Source organism: Erythrolamprus reginae, chromosome 2 (assembly GCF_031021105.1).
Source record: "Erythrolamprus reginae isolate rEryReg1 chromosome 2, rEryReg1.hap1, whole genome shotgun sequence".
Classification (NCBI taxonomy): domain Eukaryota; kingdom Metazoa; phylum Chordata; class Lepidosauria; order Squamata; family Dipsadidae; genus Erythrolamprus; species Erythrolamprus reginae.
In genome coordinates this window covers 222,749,263-222,767,479 of record NC_091951.1, presented here as the reverse complement: position 1 = coordinate 222,767,479, position 18,217 = coordinate 222,749,263, and the positions used below count along the sequence as shown (strand labels likewise).

General features: G+C 41.3%; 1 protein-coding gene across 1 annotated transcript in view; it reads left to right on the top strand.

Moving 5' to 3' along the window:
• Positions 1-708: 708 nt before the first annotated feature.
• Positions 709-18,217, top strand: part of MAN1A2 (mannosidase alpha class 1A member 2) — a 45,815-nt gene continuing 28,306 nt past the window's right edge. The window contains exons 1-3 of the mRNA XM_070741971.1: positions 709-1,676; positions 11,333-11,588; positions 13,250-13,346. Coding sequence (XP_070598072.1) covers positions 1,366-1,676; positions 11,333-11,588; positions 13,250-13,346 — 664 coding nt within the window. The 5' untranslated portion in view covers positions 709-1,365. The remainder of the gene's footprint in view (positions 1,677-11,332; positions 11,589-13,249; positions 13,347-18,217) is intronic.

The window sequence follows — 18,217 nt, the reverse complement described above, 5'->3', positions numbered from 1 at the left end:
GAAGTGGCTACGTAGGCATCTCAAACTCTGGACTTGAACTCTCGGAAACGGTAGACTTGCTCATGCAACTATGAACATTTATCCATATTTATAATTGTCATTTGGTTTCATTATACAAATTGATAGGAAATAATTTTTGTGGATCTTGAAGGGCATTTTCTCCACAGCAAGATGCAATAAGATCTAAAGCTTACTTTGAGATATAAATTTAATTCCACATTGAAAGTGCTTAGTTGGCACAAGCGGGGATTAGGAACTGGGAACTCCTTAAAATATTCAATTATTGAATAATTATTGAATTTTGAATGAAAATTGTAGTAAATGCCATATTGTTTAATTTGTAATCCTGATTTTGAATCACTTTCTAGACTAAACTAGAATTCTTTATTGACCAAATGTGCGTAAAAAAAGTTTTACAAAACAGCTGTAATGGGGAGAAATGGCTACGTAGGCATCTCAAACTCTGGACTTGAAACGTCGGAAACGGTAGACTTGCTCATGCAATTTAGGAACTACTAACTCCTCACGTCCGCGTCTTAGAACAAGACGGGGCGTTTTCCACTATTAGCGTTAAATAGAAGAAAAACACATTTCAGCCTGCAGTCCCCCGGCCCGCTAAGGTCCACAGGCTCTGCCTTTTCACGTCAGGAGGGCGCGCGAGAGCGGGAGGGGCTGCCGCCGCGTTCTACATTTCCAACCCCGCGGACGTGGGCGTGAGCGAAGGAAGCATCTTCCGTTTTCCGGTCGCGCGCAGCCGCAAAGGAGGGTTGACGCTCGCGCAGGGATGCCAGAGCCAGTCGTCGCCAGGGCGAGCGTTTGAGCCGCGCGGCGTGGAAGGGAGAGCTGGGTTTGTCGCCGCTGCCTGGCCGGAGGAAGGAGGCTCCCCGGCGCCCGTACCGGATTCGGATCCCTGCTAGTCCCCGCCGCGATACCGGCTGACCCCGGGGTCGAGGGTGGGTGGGGGCGGTTGTCCGTGTGTGTGTGTCGTGCCGAGCAGAAGGGCATAAAACGGAACCGGCGGTCCCTGGGCCAGCTGGGCATGCGGCGGCGGTGGTGATCGGATGAGTCCCTTCCTCCGCCGCCGCCACCTCCTCCCCGCCGCTCTGGGCCTCCCTGAAGCGCCGGTTCCCAGCCAGTGTCTTCGTCCGCAGCCGCCCGCGCCGCCTCTGCTGGCTCCGGATGAGCGCGGCCGGGCCGGATCGATCCCAGGCCTCTGGGATTATTTGGGAAGCCCGCTGTGATGCCGGCTTCCCCGCGTGGGTCCGGGCTGCCTTGGTGAGGACGGGTAGCCGCTCCCGGGTGTGAGCCAGCGGTGTCGTCGTCTTCCCTGCTGCCGCTGCTGACGCCGCCGCCTTGGGGGGCGCGATGACGACCCCGGCTCTGCTGCCTCTTTCCGGGCGCCGGATCCCGCCTCGCAACTTGGGCCCGTCCTCCTCCTTCCCTCATCACAGGGCTACCTTGAGACTGTCCGAGAAGTTCATCCTGCTGCTGATTCTCAGTGCCTTCATCACGTTGTGTTTCGGGGCGTTTTTCTTTTTGCCCGACTCCTCGAAACACAAGCGGTTCGACTTGGGCTTGGAAGACGTCTTGATCCCTCACGTGGACAACAGCGACGGTGGGAAAAACCCCGGGGGCTTCTTGATCCACGGCCAGGGCCACGACCAGCACCGACACAGGTAACTGTCCCACCTTTAGTCTGTGGGATGCCATATGTTTCTGGGAAATGCAGTGCCTGGTATATATTGAAATCCCTGATGAATTATGGTATGCTGATGGGTTTCTGACTTGGCCAGAAGGGTTGTCCAGCATCCCTCTGTGCTGTGGTAGACTTGATGTATGAAATATTGCAATTTTGTCCCATTATCTCTAGCAGTGACTCTTCTCTCAAGGTAAATCACAGATTCTACAAACTGAACACTGCCTTCAAGGACTGCAAATCCACAAAAGAGAAGACAAATGCCTCTCTCTCTTTTTAGAATGTGTCTGAGAGTCCAGGAGTATAAAAGCTTTAGATAGTGGTACAGTAGTCTGTTGCCTTTGCTAATTTGACATGTTGTGATAAAGTATTAGTGACATATTGTTATATCTGGAATGTGGTCAGGTTTTTGAACAAAGAATGGAGTCAGTTCTAAAATCTCTGTCTATATAAAAGCCAAATGCCACGCACTCATCAAGAAACCTCAAGAACTGTAAAGCCTACAAACTTGAAACTTGGCAGGTATGTTCTTGGCTTCTAGGTGCTTGCTAACAAAGGATTTTTCGAAATGACCATCAGATCATTAGTATTTTGTATACAGTGATATATTAACATGCTCTGATGCTAAGGAGTTAGAGTTCTACTTCCTCTCCTCACCTGAAAAGAACTCTGTTCCAACTGCCTGTTGCCTTACGTTAACAACGCTCTGATGCTAAGGAGTTACACATTCTACATACATTTTCAAGCTTTAAATGTCACTGTATCAAGCTGGATCACGTAGCAAAGTATGGGTATCCAGATACTAGTAAGTAATAAAGATATCAACAGATTTGCTGGCAGTATGTAAATACTTAACCTGCCTTTCATATAGATTCAAAACCAGTTAAAAGTAGGTTTCTAACATATTAAGAATCTAAGGAAATGGAATCTGGTAGTTTTTAAATGCCCAAAGTTTTTAAAAGGAACAGGATGAAAAACAGACAAAAACCAACAAGCAATATTATCAATGAGATAGTAAACTCTGAACTTAGATTATTTATATATACTTTAACAGTTTCTCTTTTTAAAGATGTATGAAATAGTAAAAACAATTTCAAGGGAAAAAAGTAAGATACCAGACCTAATTGAGATATTATTGAATTTATGTAGTTCAGTTACTTAATTAATATAAATTATAACAAAATTTGAAAAGGATCACACTTGGTTTTATTCAATATTTAGAGTCTGATGACTTTACATTAGAGACTGACCTTACAAATCTAACTTTAGATAACAGAATATTATTATGTATTAAGTATTACATGTAAAGCACCTGAACTCTCCAAAATGATTTTTTTTAAAAATTGCCGCCTCCTTTTGTCCCAAGAGCTCAAGGAGGCGTATATACCATTCCCAGTTTTTCCAACAACAACCCCTCTATGGAGGAATTTAGGTTGACAGAAAATGATTGGCCCAAAGTGAGCTTTTGAAGCTGAGAATGAATTTTAATCTGGCCAAGCCCAGCATATTTACAGTTATATTACATTGACTCTATTGGAACCTTATTACTAAAAGAACTGGCGGAGACTCTCAGTAAGAGAGATAATGGGCAGTAATTCTCTTTTTCTGCCTTTCTCCATGTATTCTGCTCCGAAAAGATAAGGAAAAGTTTAATATGTAGGAATAGAAATAATTTGGAAATGTAAATGACCATCAAACACTTTCTCCCAATTCCAGTGCCAGAGATCTGGAGGGACAACAGTTGGATGCAGCCCTAGTTTTTGAAAACTTAAATATATAGACATACCGGTACTAATTTTAAAATCTAATAGTTATATTTGTAGGGAAAACATCTTGAAAAATGTGTTATCTCATGTTTGTAAAGTTTTCTCTTCTGCAATACTTCCCTTTTTCATTTCATTGAACACACAGAAAAAAGTGGATGTTTGTGTGAGTATATTTAAGAATTTTGATGATCATAGTAAAATCTAATACAAAATAAGCGAGAATAGAAAGGAGTAAAACATGCAAGGAAAAAGTAAGAAAAAAGTAAAACAAAATTAAGGAATACTGTATATAAAGAAGTTATTTCCAACCTTCATCACAACAAATTTAGTAACTTTTCCTCTCTAAAGTTGCAAACATTTATTTCTTCATCTCATATCTCATCTCTTATTCTCTTATCTATAAACCAAATCCAGGTGTCAGACAGACCAGAGTAATATTTTATTGTAAAGCTGCATACATTAACCGAATCTTGCAAATTTGCATATAAAAATCTTCTGCTGTCTTTTGCATTCAGAGAAGTTAGGGAGAATTCCTTCCTACTCTCTTTCTCTGCCCAGTTGTCAGCTATGCCTTCTCTTATTTTATTGTTCCCTAAGTAGCATTTCTCCCTAGGCTTACCATTACATTAGGTTACTTTCTTGGTTTGTCATTTGTGTTGCTCTTTTAAATTTTAAAACTGTAGCCAGTTAGTTCCTTTTGTAGATCTAGTGATACATTCTTTTCTAAGTCAGTCTCTTGCCTTGTAAGTTATAAATCTACTTTTGGTACCATCTCTACATTGTCAGCAATACTATGTTATTCAATAACATATTTTGGATATAATCTTTCCATAGAAACAAACATAATTACTGACATTGTTGATATTGTAGTTACTATGTTCGAATTCCTTTCTTCAAAAGACTCCTTCAGTATTTTTATTGTAAGAATGTTTTATTCCATCTTGCAGCCTCTCTCTATCTAAAATCTTTGCCCCCTCTAGTATCCACTTTTTGAAATCATGAAATTATTTATGTTTCTTGTAAAAATCAAAACAGAATCCATTTCTCATGAGAAATTGGTTGCATTTTATAATTAATTCCAACATTAATTCAAAATTCTGGACCCTTAGTCCATTTATAATTTTCTACGATCAATATCTCATGTGATTTTTTTTGCTATTTTTTTCAAATTCTTTAAATTCTGAAGCTTATGATTACAATTTTGTTTCATTCGGCATTGAAGACAGACTTGCTTCAGTTTTAAAATAATCGTTCCAAAGTTTTCTAATGGCTTACAAGTAGTTAATGATGATTTTCGAAAGTGAGTAGAAAATAAGGTTTGCACTTTTAAAAGTCTCTGGCAGTTGCAAGCAAGATGGCTAATTCTGTTGTCTCTTGTGCTGAAACTCACGGAAAACCATCATCCTTCAGTCTCTTTTTAGGCAGCAGCTGTCTGGAGCACATGTGGGCAATCTCCCATCCCTCCTTTATCTAGAGAAGTTTCAAGGAACTAGCTTACTGATTGATTCCTTGGTCTTTGCCAAAGTTGTCAGATCTGCTTTCACTGAGCTAAGTCTAATAGTCAGACTAACATTTTGTATGCACAATTCAGTTCTCATGCTCCTTATTTACTCTTCTTTGTGTATGTCTCTGATTACCTTCCAAGAGGATAATATTTATTGGAATTGGTTGCCAGATATTGGTTTATGTTAGTGATGGACATTTTTTTTGTACTGCAGACATCCTATTTTCAAAACACTTTTCCTGACCATAGAGAGCTTGGGGGGTGGGGGCACATTTTCTCTAAAACTGTATAATTTATGATTTAGACAAAATAAACCTTACAAGAATAAAACTGGAGGTGAATTTTGGATATTAATTTTCACAATATTGTTCTCTGCTATAGCTATAAAATGTAGATGTATAATTATGTAATAAAATATAAATGTATAATTTAATTATTTTAGTTTTTCTTTAAGAAATTTTATTAAATGTAGTTTAAATAGGCATCTTTAAATATTTTGTGAGCTTTCATAAAATCATTTTTCAGTCTGGATTGTGAAATTTTTTTATACTATCTGGAAAAACTACAGTGAAACTTTAAGTAATTTTTTTACATGCAGCCAGGACAAACCTAAACCTTAAGCTACAAATATTCTCATCTATTGGAGCTAGAATTAAGTTAGGATCCTAAGAATGTCTGTCTAGTCAGTGTCTATAGTAAATAAAATAAAATTGAATAATAACTTCTTATACGTTATTTGAGAAATCACAGTGTAATTTTATTAATTTTTTTTCTGCTTTGTCTGAGTACAAACCAGGATGGGTTGCTCCCAGATCGGTGAACTGGTAGTGGCAGTGATGGGAGGCCATAGTTGAATGATGCCACCCAGGACGTCTCTGCATAAGCACATGGGCAACCTGGTAGCAACAGGATTTAGAACCCACTACTGTACTGGTACAAACCTATAACGAATATTTTTTTTAAAGGCTCTTGGGTCATGGGAATTTTTGGTATAGGAAGGGGAGCAGGGGCCCAACTTATTTCACAGAGTTGTTTCTTATAGAGGAGGCAGCATTATATACACCTCTTTGAGCTCCTAAAGTAAAAAGTGAGCTGCAAATCAAATATTTCAAAGATATTATGTCATCACTCAAATACCATAATTTATACACTTGGATTATATGGAATGCAAATATGTCACAGATAAGCTATTATTTTGGCTTCTTTGTAGTTTACTGCTGATGCCACTTTCTCTTAACCCAATATTTAGTTTTAATTAAAATCAAAACAAAAGAAGCTAAGACTGCTATCTGAAGTAGGAAACTCAGCTGAAAAGGAGACTTATCTAGCATGTATAAGATTTCTCACTATACCTTTTGCCTTCATGGCTAAGCTGATCATTTGGGGTATATGAAAGACACTTTTCTCTAGTTGAATGATATAGAGCACTTTTCTCCACGCTTAATTTTAAGGATGCTCCACTTAATGTCATAGATAAGATAGGCAGTATTGCATTAAAATTTAAAAGCCTCTCTGGGCTTAGGCAATATATTTTGATTACTTGCCAGAACAGAACAAATCTGCGGCTTTAATTACTTTTGCAGTCTGATTTGTTGAAATCTGAAACTGATGTCTTCTCATCCTGTTTTTTTCTTCAATCTAATAACCATGTTCAGATATATTATGAAATTATGGTTAATAAATTAAAAATATATTTGATTGCTGAACCTAAGAAAGTTGCAAAAGATTCTCTTGAGTCCAGAGTACTGCCACAAGATTGTACATATATTTCAGCTTCATAACCTGGGATACATTATGTGTAAGTTGATTCTTTTAGAACAGTGTTTCCCAACCTTGGCAACTTGAAGATACTTGGACTTCAACTCCCAGAATTCCCCAGCCAGCATTCGCTGGCTGGGGAATTCTGGGAGTTGAAGTCCAAGTATCTTCAAATTGCCAAGGTTGGGAAACACTGCTTTAGAAGGTCTATAATAACAGTACTATTTGATGAATGAGTAAATTATAATGAGCTCATCTGCCACCCACTAAAGATAGATGAATATGAACCTGCATTTTTAATTAATGAAGATTGTATACTTCCAAGCTTAACTTGATTGCCCTCTGAGGATAAAAGCAATATTGGGCCTGCCAAAAAGTAACGTTCCTTCCAATTAATAACATTAAAGTGATGTACCTAAGTTCTAGAGGTTTGTATTGTTTACAAGAAAATTACATAAAGTAATGTAAAGAACAGCATATGCCCGTGATGGTGAATCTATGGCATGTGTGCCACAGGTGGCACACAGAGCCATGTCAGAGAACATGCGAGGCGTTGCCCTATGTGAGTTCTGGGGTGCATGCACGCACTGGCCAGCTGATTTTCGGCCTTCTTTTCAACAGTTTTTCGCTGTCTCCAGGCTTCAGGAGTCTGTTATGAGGCCTGTCTGCATGCATGGGGGGACGGGGGAAGGAGTGTGCTTGCGGGGGGTTGTGTGCATGCGCAGGGGGGATGGGTGTGGGCATGCGCATGCTACCACGTGCACTCACACTCCCTTTTGGCACGCAACCCCAAAAAAGGTTTACTGTCACTGGTATATGCTGTACTAGAACTGCACGTCCTTTGAAAACTATTGGGCAATACTTCTGATCCCATGCAAGCACCAGTCTGCTATTCATTAAAGCAGATTAATTTTTAAGCTTCTGTTAGAATCTGAAAACAAGGCAATGCTGTTTTAAGAATAGCATTATCCGTAGTGACTGAATTACTTAATTTCTCTTTCAGCCTGAAAAAAGTGGGGTTACAATGTTTTAATGTAGATAGATATTATAGTCATTGACAAACTAACATAACAACAGAAAAGCACATGGGATAAATGGTAAAGCAATAAGGTAGTACAAACTGAGGTCAGCTGATTAATCTTTTGCAAGGCAAAATTTTGCAACATTGAGGGAAGGATTTATTTTTTGTGGGAAAATAAGTAAATTAATGCAAATGCCCTGAGAATTTTGTTTTTACAGAGTTTACATTTAGGTCAGCACATATACTAAAAGTGGAGTTATATTTTATAGCAAAGAGGGTTGCTTGTGCTCACTTAAAAATAGAGGAACTTCTGAACCATATTTTAAATGAACACAGCCCTACTATACTTTATAGTAATTGATACCATGGTTCCCCCAAAATAAGACAGGGCCTTATAGTTTTTTGAACCCTAAAATATGGCCTTGGCCTTAGTATCGGGGGATGGGCTTATTTGGTGGTCGTGGCACTGGATGTCCCATTGCCACCACCACCTCCTCTCCCTGTTTTTAGTATGGTTCCGAGGGGCTGGCCCGCCACCACAACTCATGGAGCAGGACTCTGCAAGGCTTGTTGTGTCATTGCATGTATGAACTGCAGGACTGCCACAAGCTTCATCATACAGCACAGCTCTTACCACCAACATCCCCACTAGTATGTGGGAGAGAAATCTTGAATGTCCTAGCCATTCTTCCTTATCTGCAGAGGACACATATAGAGAGCAAGACTAGTCCGATGATGAGGACTTAATGCCAGATCAGTCTGCCTTTGTGGGTCTCTTTGGCCCCTCAGTCTTTCGATCATTGTTGTTTAATGCCAGGAATGCTGCCAAATTGTGGCCCAGGTAGGCTCCACAGGACTAGATCCTAGGTCTTCAGGACTCTTCTGACCCAGTATTTTCTGAACCCACAAAAGGGAAGGAAATGATTCCCTCCCCCAGGCTTTTCCTGGATATCGTTCAGCAACAGTGGGCGGGATCTAATCCCAATAGCCTGGATAGATGTTATTATAGCTTGGTGGCTATGATTCCTGATAGAATTTTTCATGTTTTTGGAAGGAAACATATTGGCTGGTAGTTGGCTGATGCTGTCCCCTTGCCTTTCACGATCAGCACTGTCCTTCCTTGTGTTAGTCAGTCTGAGCGAGAGCATGCTGTTAGCTGCTGTTTCATCTGTCCTGCTAGGCTTTTGTGAGTTTCTTAGCCGGTACATATGGACATGTCTGGGCCAGGCACTATCCAGCTGTTTACATTCTTGATCCACTATTAGATGTCTGCTACTATGATGATGACTGGTTCCTGTTGTGAGAAATTCTACCAGCTGAGTAACTTCTTTCTGAGTAACTTTGATTTTAGCCTCCAACTCATTTTCCATTTGGGGTATGCACTACTGTTCCTCTTGAATCATGTAATAAACATCTCCAGTAGTATATACCACCAGTTCATTGGTTTGAGTTGTAGTAGGGATGGTTGTGAGGGTTCAATTAGTATCTTCTAGCACTGTCTGATGGTGTTTCTCCACTAAATGTTGGTAATTGGTCTCAAGAGTGTAGCTAGTTTATTTATGATTTTAGGTCTCTAGCAGTTACTATGCTCTGTAATGGAGGGTGTAGCAGTGATATTCCAGCTTCAGAGGTTGGCTGAACATCCAGTTTTTCTTCCAGTTATTCTTCAATCCAAGATGTAATGTGTAGTTGATCTATCTCAAGTGTAATTGCAGCTTCCTCTTCACTATGTGGTTGCAGGTCTTCTGTTTATCCATAGCTCCTTCATACATTTCACTTCTCATTAGCTCTGCTGTTGTAGTAGCATTCTATCAATTCCAGGTTTTCTTATCCTATCTTTTTGGTTTGTTCCAGTAGCCACATTGTTAGATTGTCCTGTTTCTTCAACTTCAACTTCTTCATATCTTGTTTTAATCCAAGTGATGTCTGAACCAGCATAGCTCTTTTAGTTAATGTTATTCTCATATCTGACTTAGGTAGATGAAGCATTAGGTGATCTTTGCTCAAAAGGCCTTTATCTACAAATAACATAGGTGCCAACTGGGATTCAAAATCCAGTCTCCTACGTCAGAAGGCAGTGTTCTCACCACTGTACTATCATATACCATATTTTTCACACTTTAAGATACACTCCCTCCAAGTGGGTGGAAATATCTGTGCGTCTTATAGAGCAAATATTGCAGGGGGGATAGGGGGGTTGGTGCTTCCCTCCACCTTGTCTAATGGCACAGTTCCAATAGAAGAAAAGAAGCCCCAAAGTATAAGGCTGCTACCACCATGCTTAACTTGGCTATGGTGTACTTTTGGTGATGTGCAGTGTTATTTTGTTTCATCAGATCATAAAACATTTTGCCACAAGTTTTTGTCAGATGTAATGTAGGTTTTAGCAGAATGGATGTTATCTTTTGTAAAAATAAAGAGAGAGAGAGAGAGAGAGAGAGAGAGAGAGATTTCTGTCTTGTCTATCTATCCCACAGCCCAGACATATAAATAATACAGGAGATTATTGTCCATGTAGTACAAAATCAGTCCTAGTAAAAACTGCACGTAGCCTTCCCAAGCTCCTGTTAGAGAGCATTTTATGCCGAAACAATTAAACACAGGAAGTTTTTCTCATGCCATCACTGAACATGAACACCTACTCCTCTCACTGCTGCCTAATGTCCATGTATATTAATCCATGTAGTCGGATGTAATATTTGTCTTCTTATTGTCTTTTTTACTTCTCTTTTTATCATTGCTGCTACTACTACTACTATTACTGATCATCACATAGTTAGCCAGCTGTTCAGACCGGGTTTGGCAGTCTTTGTCTACCAATTGCGTCCTTACCAAGGACCTGAGATTGGCAGATCTGGGTGTTTGATAGTGTTACAGATATCATTGCATGATGGAAGCTGTTCCCATTAAAGCTGCCTTTTGCAGTTGACTTTGAAGTTGTCAATGCCAAAATGGTGCACCAGTTATTTTGGGATTGTACCCAAGATGCCTATTACTATTGGTACTATCCTTGCTTGCCATTGCCACAGTCAATGTATTTATCTTCTCCAGTTCTATTCTGCTGTCTCTAGGGTTTGCCGCATCCATTCTCCAGACATTTTTAAAAATTGATTTCTAATAAAGAAGAAAAACAACAGAACAAAGTGCTAACATGGGAACCAGATCCTGTATCAAACTCATATTTTTTTAAATTTTGCCTTCATGTGTGCATCAAATCACAGGCACCAAACATAAGACTTGATGTTCCTCTAAGTATTTTGATGTAATATGATGCATGCTAACATATAGAGTAGTTTGCACAATTTACTGCTAATTATTAAAATGAAATGAAATTCTTGACTCTGTAAAAAAGTTTTAAATATTCAATATGTTTTTTCTAGCAAATTTTGTTATAATTTCTTTGATGTAATTTCTTTAAATCCTCCAATACCAGAAGTTTAATAGTTACCTAGCAAGTTATCTTCATTTATGCTGGGGATACTTAATAGATTCTTGGATAATAATAGACTAAATCCAGAATTTAATAATGTGTTTTGTCCACAACATTTTTCAAAAAAGTTGAATCTTATTATTGTTTCTATATTTAGAGAAGAAGAAGAACGTTTGAGAAATAAAATTCGTGCAGATCACGAAAAAGCACTAGAGGAAGCAAAAGAGAAACTGAAGAAGTCAAGAGATGAGATCCAAGCAGAAATTCAAACAGAGAAAAACAACATTGTAAAAAGTTTGAAAAGCAAAACTAGCAATCCTCTGCCACCAGTTCCTGTGCCAAATCTTGTAGGAATAAACAGTGGAGATCCAGTGGATCCAGATATACGCGAAAAAAGAGATAAAATTAAGGAGGTAATGAGATATGCCAATAGTTGTTATGTCCTTATCTTTATCAATGTAAGAAGCATGGCTATTGGAACTTTTCTATCTAAATGCTACCAGTTTTGCAATTTCATTAATTAATATAGCCGCCTACTTAGTACATGACTCAGCAATGAGAATGCAACTCAGGATGTGAATGATTTTAAATAAATATAATGTTTGTGTGGGGGTTTGGGGGGTTTTTTTTTTGGGTGGTGGTGGTTTCAAGTTAGCCTTGACTCCTGGTAGCTGCCTGAACAGGTTCTCTGCAACTTATTGGCAGGATTGTTTGACAGTAGTTTGTATAGATTGTCTTATGTAAGTTAAATATAATCATGCCTTTCCATAAAGTAAATTTTAATAATATAGCTACCAAATCTTTCTTATAATCGTCACAAGGAATATTGCCCAGTTATTGTGCACTTTGAGGTGATATAATCCAGGGCTCATTAAGAATATCCTGAAGAAATGTTGGGAAAAGATTGTGAATACAGATAGTTCTCAAGCTACGACTGATCACTTAATGGCAGTTTGAAATTATGACATGTGCACCCCCCCTCCCGCTACATACTAGCCTATTTCAAAGTTATGATTGCTGTAGCACCCCTATAATTATTTGCTCTTATGACTGACTGCAGGGATGTTGCAGTACCTTTCTGCTTCTTTCTCTCTCTGCATCCATGATGCCGCTCCCCCCCTCCCTAGTATCTCACAGCAATTGGCCTTGATCCCCACACCCATTACCCATTCCATACTCTGGGAAGATCTCCAGAGTTAATTTTGCAGAAGGGCAAGCCACCCGTCCTTAGGCCATGTGGTGGTGACCTGGGAATGACTTATCATCCCCCCCCCCACTCGCCTATGGGTGGGAATAAAATGGCAAGCACAAGACAAACCACCCCATTTTGCTGCCTTAACGAAGTTACAAAGTGCTGCAGAAAGCTCTGCAGCACTGTGCAAACCAGGTTAAGTCAGCAAAATAGAGTGGTTTGTCTTGCAGCCACATAGTGTGATTCCAGAAGCGGCAGCAACACTAGAATATAATTTGGCCACTGGAAACATTTGCGACCGCTTCTGGAATCATGCCATGCAACTGAGAAACAAAACAACTCATACTGCTTTGTAAATACGATGATGTTATGAATGCATACCCCCACACATACATGTAAATACATACACACATATACATTTATTTGCTTGGATTTCTATATATATATGTATGTATATGTGTATTAAATATATACTATAATCATTCTAATATATTGAAATGGTGAATATTACCATGTTCCTATTGAGTAGGGAGCATCTCCATTCTTTTCCATGCAGAGAATCTGGATTAGATTTAAAATTTGAAATATATTACTATTTTCAGACTTTTAAGCTCTATTTTGGGTTTATTTTATGGAATTAATTTATTAGCTACTGCCATCACCAAAACAACTCTAGCTACCATACAAAGGTAAGAAACAGTTTGAAACAGATATATACATAGGCAACAATGAGAAAATATAAAGTGAAGAGAATCAGTGGATTTCAAGATTTAATAGAAGATCTGTGCATATAAGATGGATGTGTAAAAATATTTTTTGTTAAAATGTCGGCAGGTCACAGCAACATGCTACATGCTAATATTTGTATTTTCTTTTTTGTAGATGATGAAACATGCCTGGGATAATTATCGGCAGTACGGATGGGGACATAATGAACTGAAACCTATTGCTAGGAAAGGACATTCCACAAACATATTTGGTAGGTTATTTATATTGAAAATTCTACATTACCTCATCTTCTTTATATTATTGTATCATCAATGATATATTTACTATGTGATTGACCAGCAGAAATTAAGATAGAACTGCAGAATCTATAGAAAGGCACAAAATGGATTAGAAATAATATCTGGAACCAGTTTGGTCTAGTGGTTAAGGCATCAGGCTAGAAAACAGGAGACTGAGTTCAAGTTCCACCTTAGCCATGAAAGCCAGCAGAGTGGTTTTGGGCCAGTCACTCTCTCAGTCCAATTCGCCTCACAGGTTGTTGTGGGGAAATAAATATGATAGTCCTCAACATAGAACAGTTAATTTAGTGATGTTCAAAGTTACAATGGCATTGAAAGAAGCGATTTATGACAGTTTTTCACACTTACAACTATTGCAGCATCTCCATGGTCATGTGATCAAAATTCAGGTGCTTGGCAACTGACTCATATTTATGACGGATGCAATATCCCGGGATGATGTGATCACCTTTTGTGATCTTTTCACAAAGCAAAGTCAGATTTGCTTGATAACTGAGTCACTAATTTTAACAACTGCAGTGATTCACTTCACAACTGTGACAAGATAGGGCATAAAATGGGGCAAAATTCACTTAACAAATGTCTCACTTGGCAACAGAAATTTTGGGCTTAATTGTGGTTGTAAGTTGAGGACCACCTGTAAAAAATATTAAAATGTCATTTTATTATAAATTTTATATTAACACAGCAGAAAATTAGTTGCTGATTTTCTATAACTATTTATATAAATATGTGAATATGACTTGAATTAATCAAATACTGTTTATGATAGCAGATATGGAATAATTAAATCTTATTTATTCTTAAAGTGTGTACAATTTAACTACCGGTAATTCCTCATGAGTTATGTATGAAATAGTGCAAATTTAGCTACAGTGTTATTTTAGAATTTTTATCCAGGAAGAGATATTGAATATAAAATAAATCAGAAGCCCTAAGGATATCTTAGGTAGCAGTTCTGAGAAAGAGGGTTTTTTTTAATATGATGTTTCTATAACTTATTAAACTCATTAAAAGAAATTTAGTAATAAGAAGGTTGACCCAAGATAAAAGCAGAACTACAACTGAGAACTTAAATATTTCTTTCTACCAATAAGTTTCAATGATAGAACAAAAGTAACAACTGGCTGCTAATTGTTGGAAACATGTCTGCAAAAAAGATAGTTTGCTTTGTGTCTTGATTTACTCATTATATGGGTGATTTGCTTTGTATAATCTCTTATATGCATGATGGGTCCTTCTAGAAAAGCCTGGAAATAAGACAGACTTTTAGAAGCAAACAACTCCAGTCTTATTTTTGGGGAAACATGGTACAGTAATACCTCGTCTTACGAACTTAATTGGTGCGGGGAGGAGGTTCGTAAGGTGAAAAGTTCGTAAGACGAAACATTGTTTCCCATAGGAATCAATGGAAAAGCGATTAATGCGTGCAAGCCCGAAACCGGAAGCCGGCGGCCACCACCGAAGGAGGCTTGAGCCTCCCGATCCTCCCCGCTCCTTTGCCATGCATGTCATCATGGGTAAAGCGCTGGGGGGAGGGAGTTAGGAAGGTCTTCCTGTTCCCCTCCCCAGCCAAAAATAAAAAGGCATTCTGCCGCCGCCCGCGGAGCAATGGGAAGCTGAAGCCGCCGGCGGTTTCAGCCTCAAGTTGCTGAACGCTGCTTCGCCCTTGCCTGTCATCCTGGCTCAAGCGGACAGCGGCAGACCGTCTTTGTGTTTTTGGGTGGGTGGGGAGCAGGAAGACCTTCCTAACTCTCTCCCCCTAGCACTTTGCCCAGGACAACAGGCAGGGCGAAGCAGCGTGGGGCAAAACCGCCTGCGGAGCAATGGGAAGCTGAAGCCACCGGCGGTTACAGCCTCCCTTTGCTCCACGTTGCTTCGCCCTGCCTGTTGTCCTGGATGAAGTGCTGGGGGGAGAGAGTTAGGAAGGTCTTCCTGCTCCCCCCCCCCCCCCCGCAGCCAAAGGTGGTCTGCAGCCACCCGCGCTGCTTCGGAGGGGGGAGAAGTTTTCGGTGACGGCAAAGGAGAATCCCGGCGCTTCATCTTCAGACAAGGCTCCCTTGACAAGATGCCCCCTTCCTTCTCCTCCTCTGGAGCCCGTAGGGACAGCCAAATGCTCCTTTTTTTCTCCCCGGACAAAGAAATTGTGCCCAATTGAAGTAACGATCCGGAGTCCTAATCCGGCCGCTGCTTCTCCTCCCTCTAATCCTGAGCAGCCCCGTCCAGGAGAAACCGCTGAGTCCTCTTCGCCCCTCCTGCCCATCGGAAAGAGAGAGAAGGAGAAAGAGAGGAAGGAAAAGAGAGGTGTGTTTGTGTGTGTGTGTGTGTGTGTGAGAGAGAGAGAGAGAGAGAGAGAGAGAGAGAGAGAGAAAGAGAGAGAAGCTGCCTGTCTGCTGTGCTGGGCTCGCCCCCTGGACACGCCCGGCGGCTTTTCCTGACAACGAGAGAGCAGCGGAGGGACTGGGGAACACGGGTTTCTTTCTTTATTTCTCCACCCTTCAACCTTCTCCTCAGAGGCTTCCTCCCATATGTGCTTCACGCAGCTTCGCAGCCTTGTGCTTCCCTGGAGGGGTTTGTGTGTGGATGGAGGGGGGGGGGCTACCCTGTCTTTCCCAGAGCTTTCCCCCCACCTCCGACAGAGCGTGTTTTGGTGGTGTGCTGGGCCGGCAATGGGCTGGCCCTCACAAAACCTGGATGGGGGCTTTCTTTCTTTCCTTCCTTCTTTCTTTCTTCTTTCTTTCTTTCTATCTATCCATCCATCCATCCATCCATTATATCTATCTATCTATCTATCTATCTATCCATCCATCCATCTATCCATCCATCCATCCATCTATCCATTATCTTTCACTCTATCTATCTATCCATCCATCCATCCATCCATCCATCCATCCATCCATCCATCCATCCATTATCTTTCACTATCTATCCATCCATCCATCCATCCATCCATCCATCCATCCATCCATCCATCCATCCATTATCTATCTATCTAACTATCTATCTATCTATCCATCCATCCATCCATCCATCCATCCATTACCTTTCACTCTATCTATCCATCCATCCATCCATCCATCCATTATCTTTCACTATCCATCCATCCATCCATCCATCCATCCATCGACCCACCCACCCACCCACCCACCCATCAATCCATCCATTTATCCATCCATCCATCTAGAGGCTTGCCTAAGAAGAAAACTGAAACAGTTGCCAGTCCTGGATACGTTAAGAAAATTGGGGGGGAAGGGTCTTTCAACTCGGATAGGGACGAAGCAGCAAGACAGCTTCGGGTATCATTGCAAAGGAGAGGCAGGCAGCCTTTCTCTCTCTCTCTCTCTCTCTCTCTCTCTCTCTCTCACACACACACACACACACATCTTTTCCTTCCTCTCTTTCCTCTTCTCTTTGTCTTTCTGATGGGCAAGAGGGGTTGGACGGACCGTGTAGAAGACGCTTAGACTCGCCCGGCTGCCGTTTCTATTCCGTTCTGTTCCGTTCCTTTAACTGCCTCTCTTTTGCAATGACACCAAAAGCTGCCTGACTGCTGTGCTGGGCTCGCCCCCTGGACACGCCCGGCGGCTTTGCCTGACAACGAGAGAGCAGCGGAGGGACTGGGGAACACGGGTTTCTTTCTTTATTTCTCCACCCTTCAACCTTCTCCTCAGAGGCTTCCTCCCATATGTGCTTCACGCAGCTTCGCAGCCTCGTGTTTCCCTGGAGGGGTTTGTGTGTGGATGGAGGGGAGTGGGCTTCCCTGTCTTTCCCGGAGCTTTCCCCCCCCCTCCGACTGAGCGTGTTTTGGTGGTGTGCTGGGCCGGCAATGGGCTGGCCCTCAAGAAACCCGGGTGGGGGCTTTCTTTCTTTCTTTCTTTCTTTCTTTCTTTCTTTCTATCTATCCATCCATCCATCCATTATCTCTATCTATCTTTCTTTCTTTCTATCCATTATCTATCTATCTATCTATCTATCTATCTATCTTTCTTTCTTTCTTTCTTTCTTTCTTTCTATCCATTATCTATCTATCCATCCATCCACCCACCCACCCACCCACCCAACCACCCACCCACCCACCCACCCATCCATCCATTTATCCATCCATCCATTTATCCATCCATCCATCTAAAGGCTTGCCTAAGAAGAAAACTGAAACAGTTGCCAGTCCTGGATACGTTAAGATAATTGGGGGGGACGGGTCTTTCAACTGGGATAGGGACGAAGCAGCTAGGCAGCTTCGGGTATCATTGCAAAGGAGAGGCAGGCAGCCCCCCACTCTCACTCTCTCTCTCTCTCTCTCTCACACACACACCCATCCTTTCCTTCCTCTCTTTCCTCTTCTCTTTGTCTTTCTGATGGGCAAGAGGGGTGAGACGGACCGTGTAGAAGACGCTTAGATTCGCCCGGCTGCCAAGGATCAAACTGTTTCTATTCCGTTCTAAGGCAAACCTCTAGATGGATGGGTGGGTGGGTGGATAGATAGGTAGGTGATGGATAGATGGGCAGGAGAGGCAAAGAGGAGTCAAAGCTGTTTTTCCTTTGCTTTCCAGAGGCTGGGCGAGATCCCCTCTCCTCCTTGTCCTCCTCCAGGGACAGATGTGCGCTCTCCTTTGTGTCCACGGCCAGAGAAGCGGCGGCCAGTTGAAGTAGCAGCTGCTTCTCCTCCCTCTAATCCTGAGCAGTCCGTCCTGAACAGGGCTGCTCAGGATTAGAGGGAGGAGAAGCAGCTGCTACTTCAACTGGCCGCCGCTTCTCTGGCCGTGGACACAAAGGAGAGCGCACGTCTGTCCCTGGAGGAGGACGAGGAGGAGAGGGGATCTCA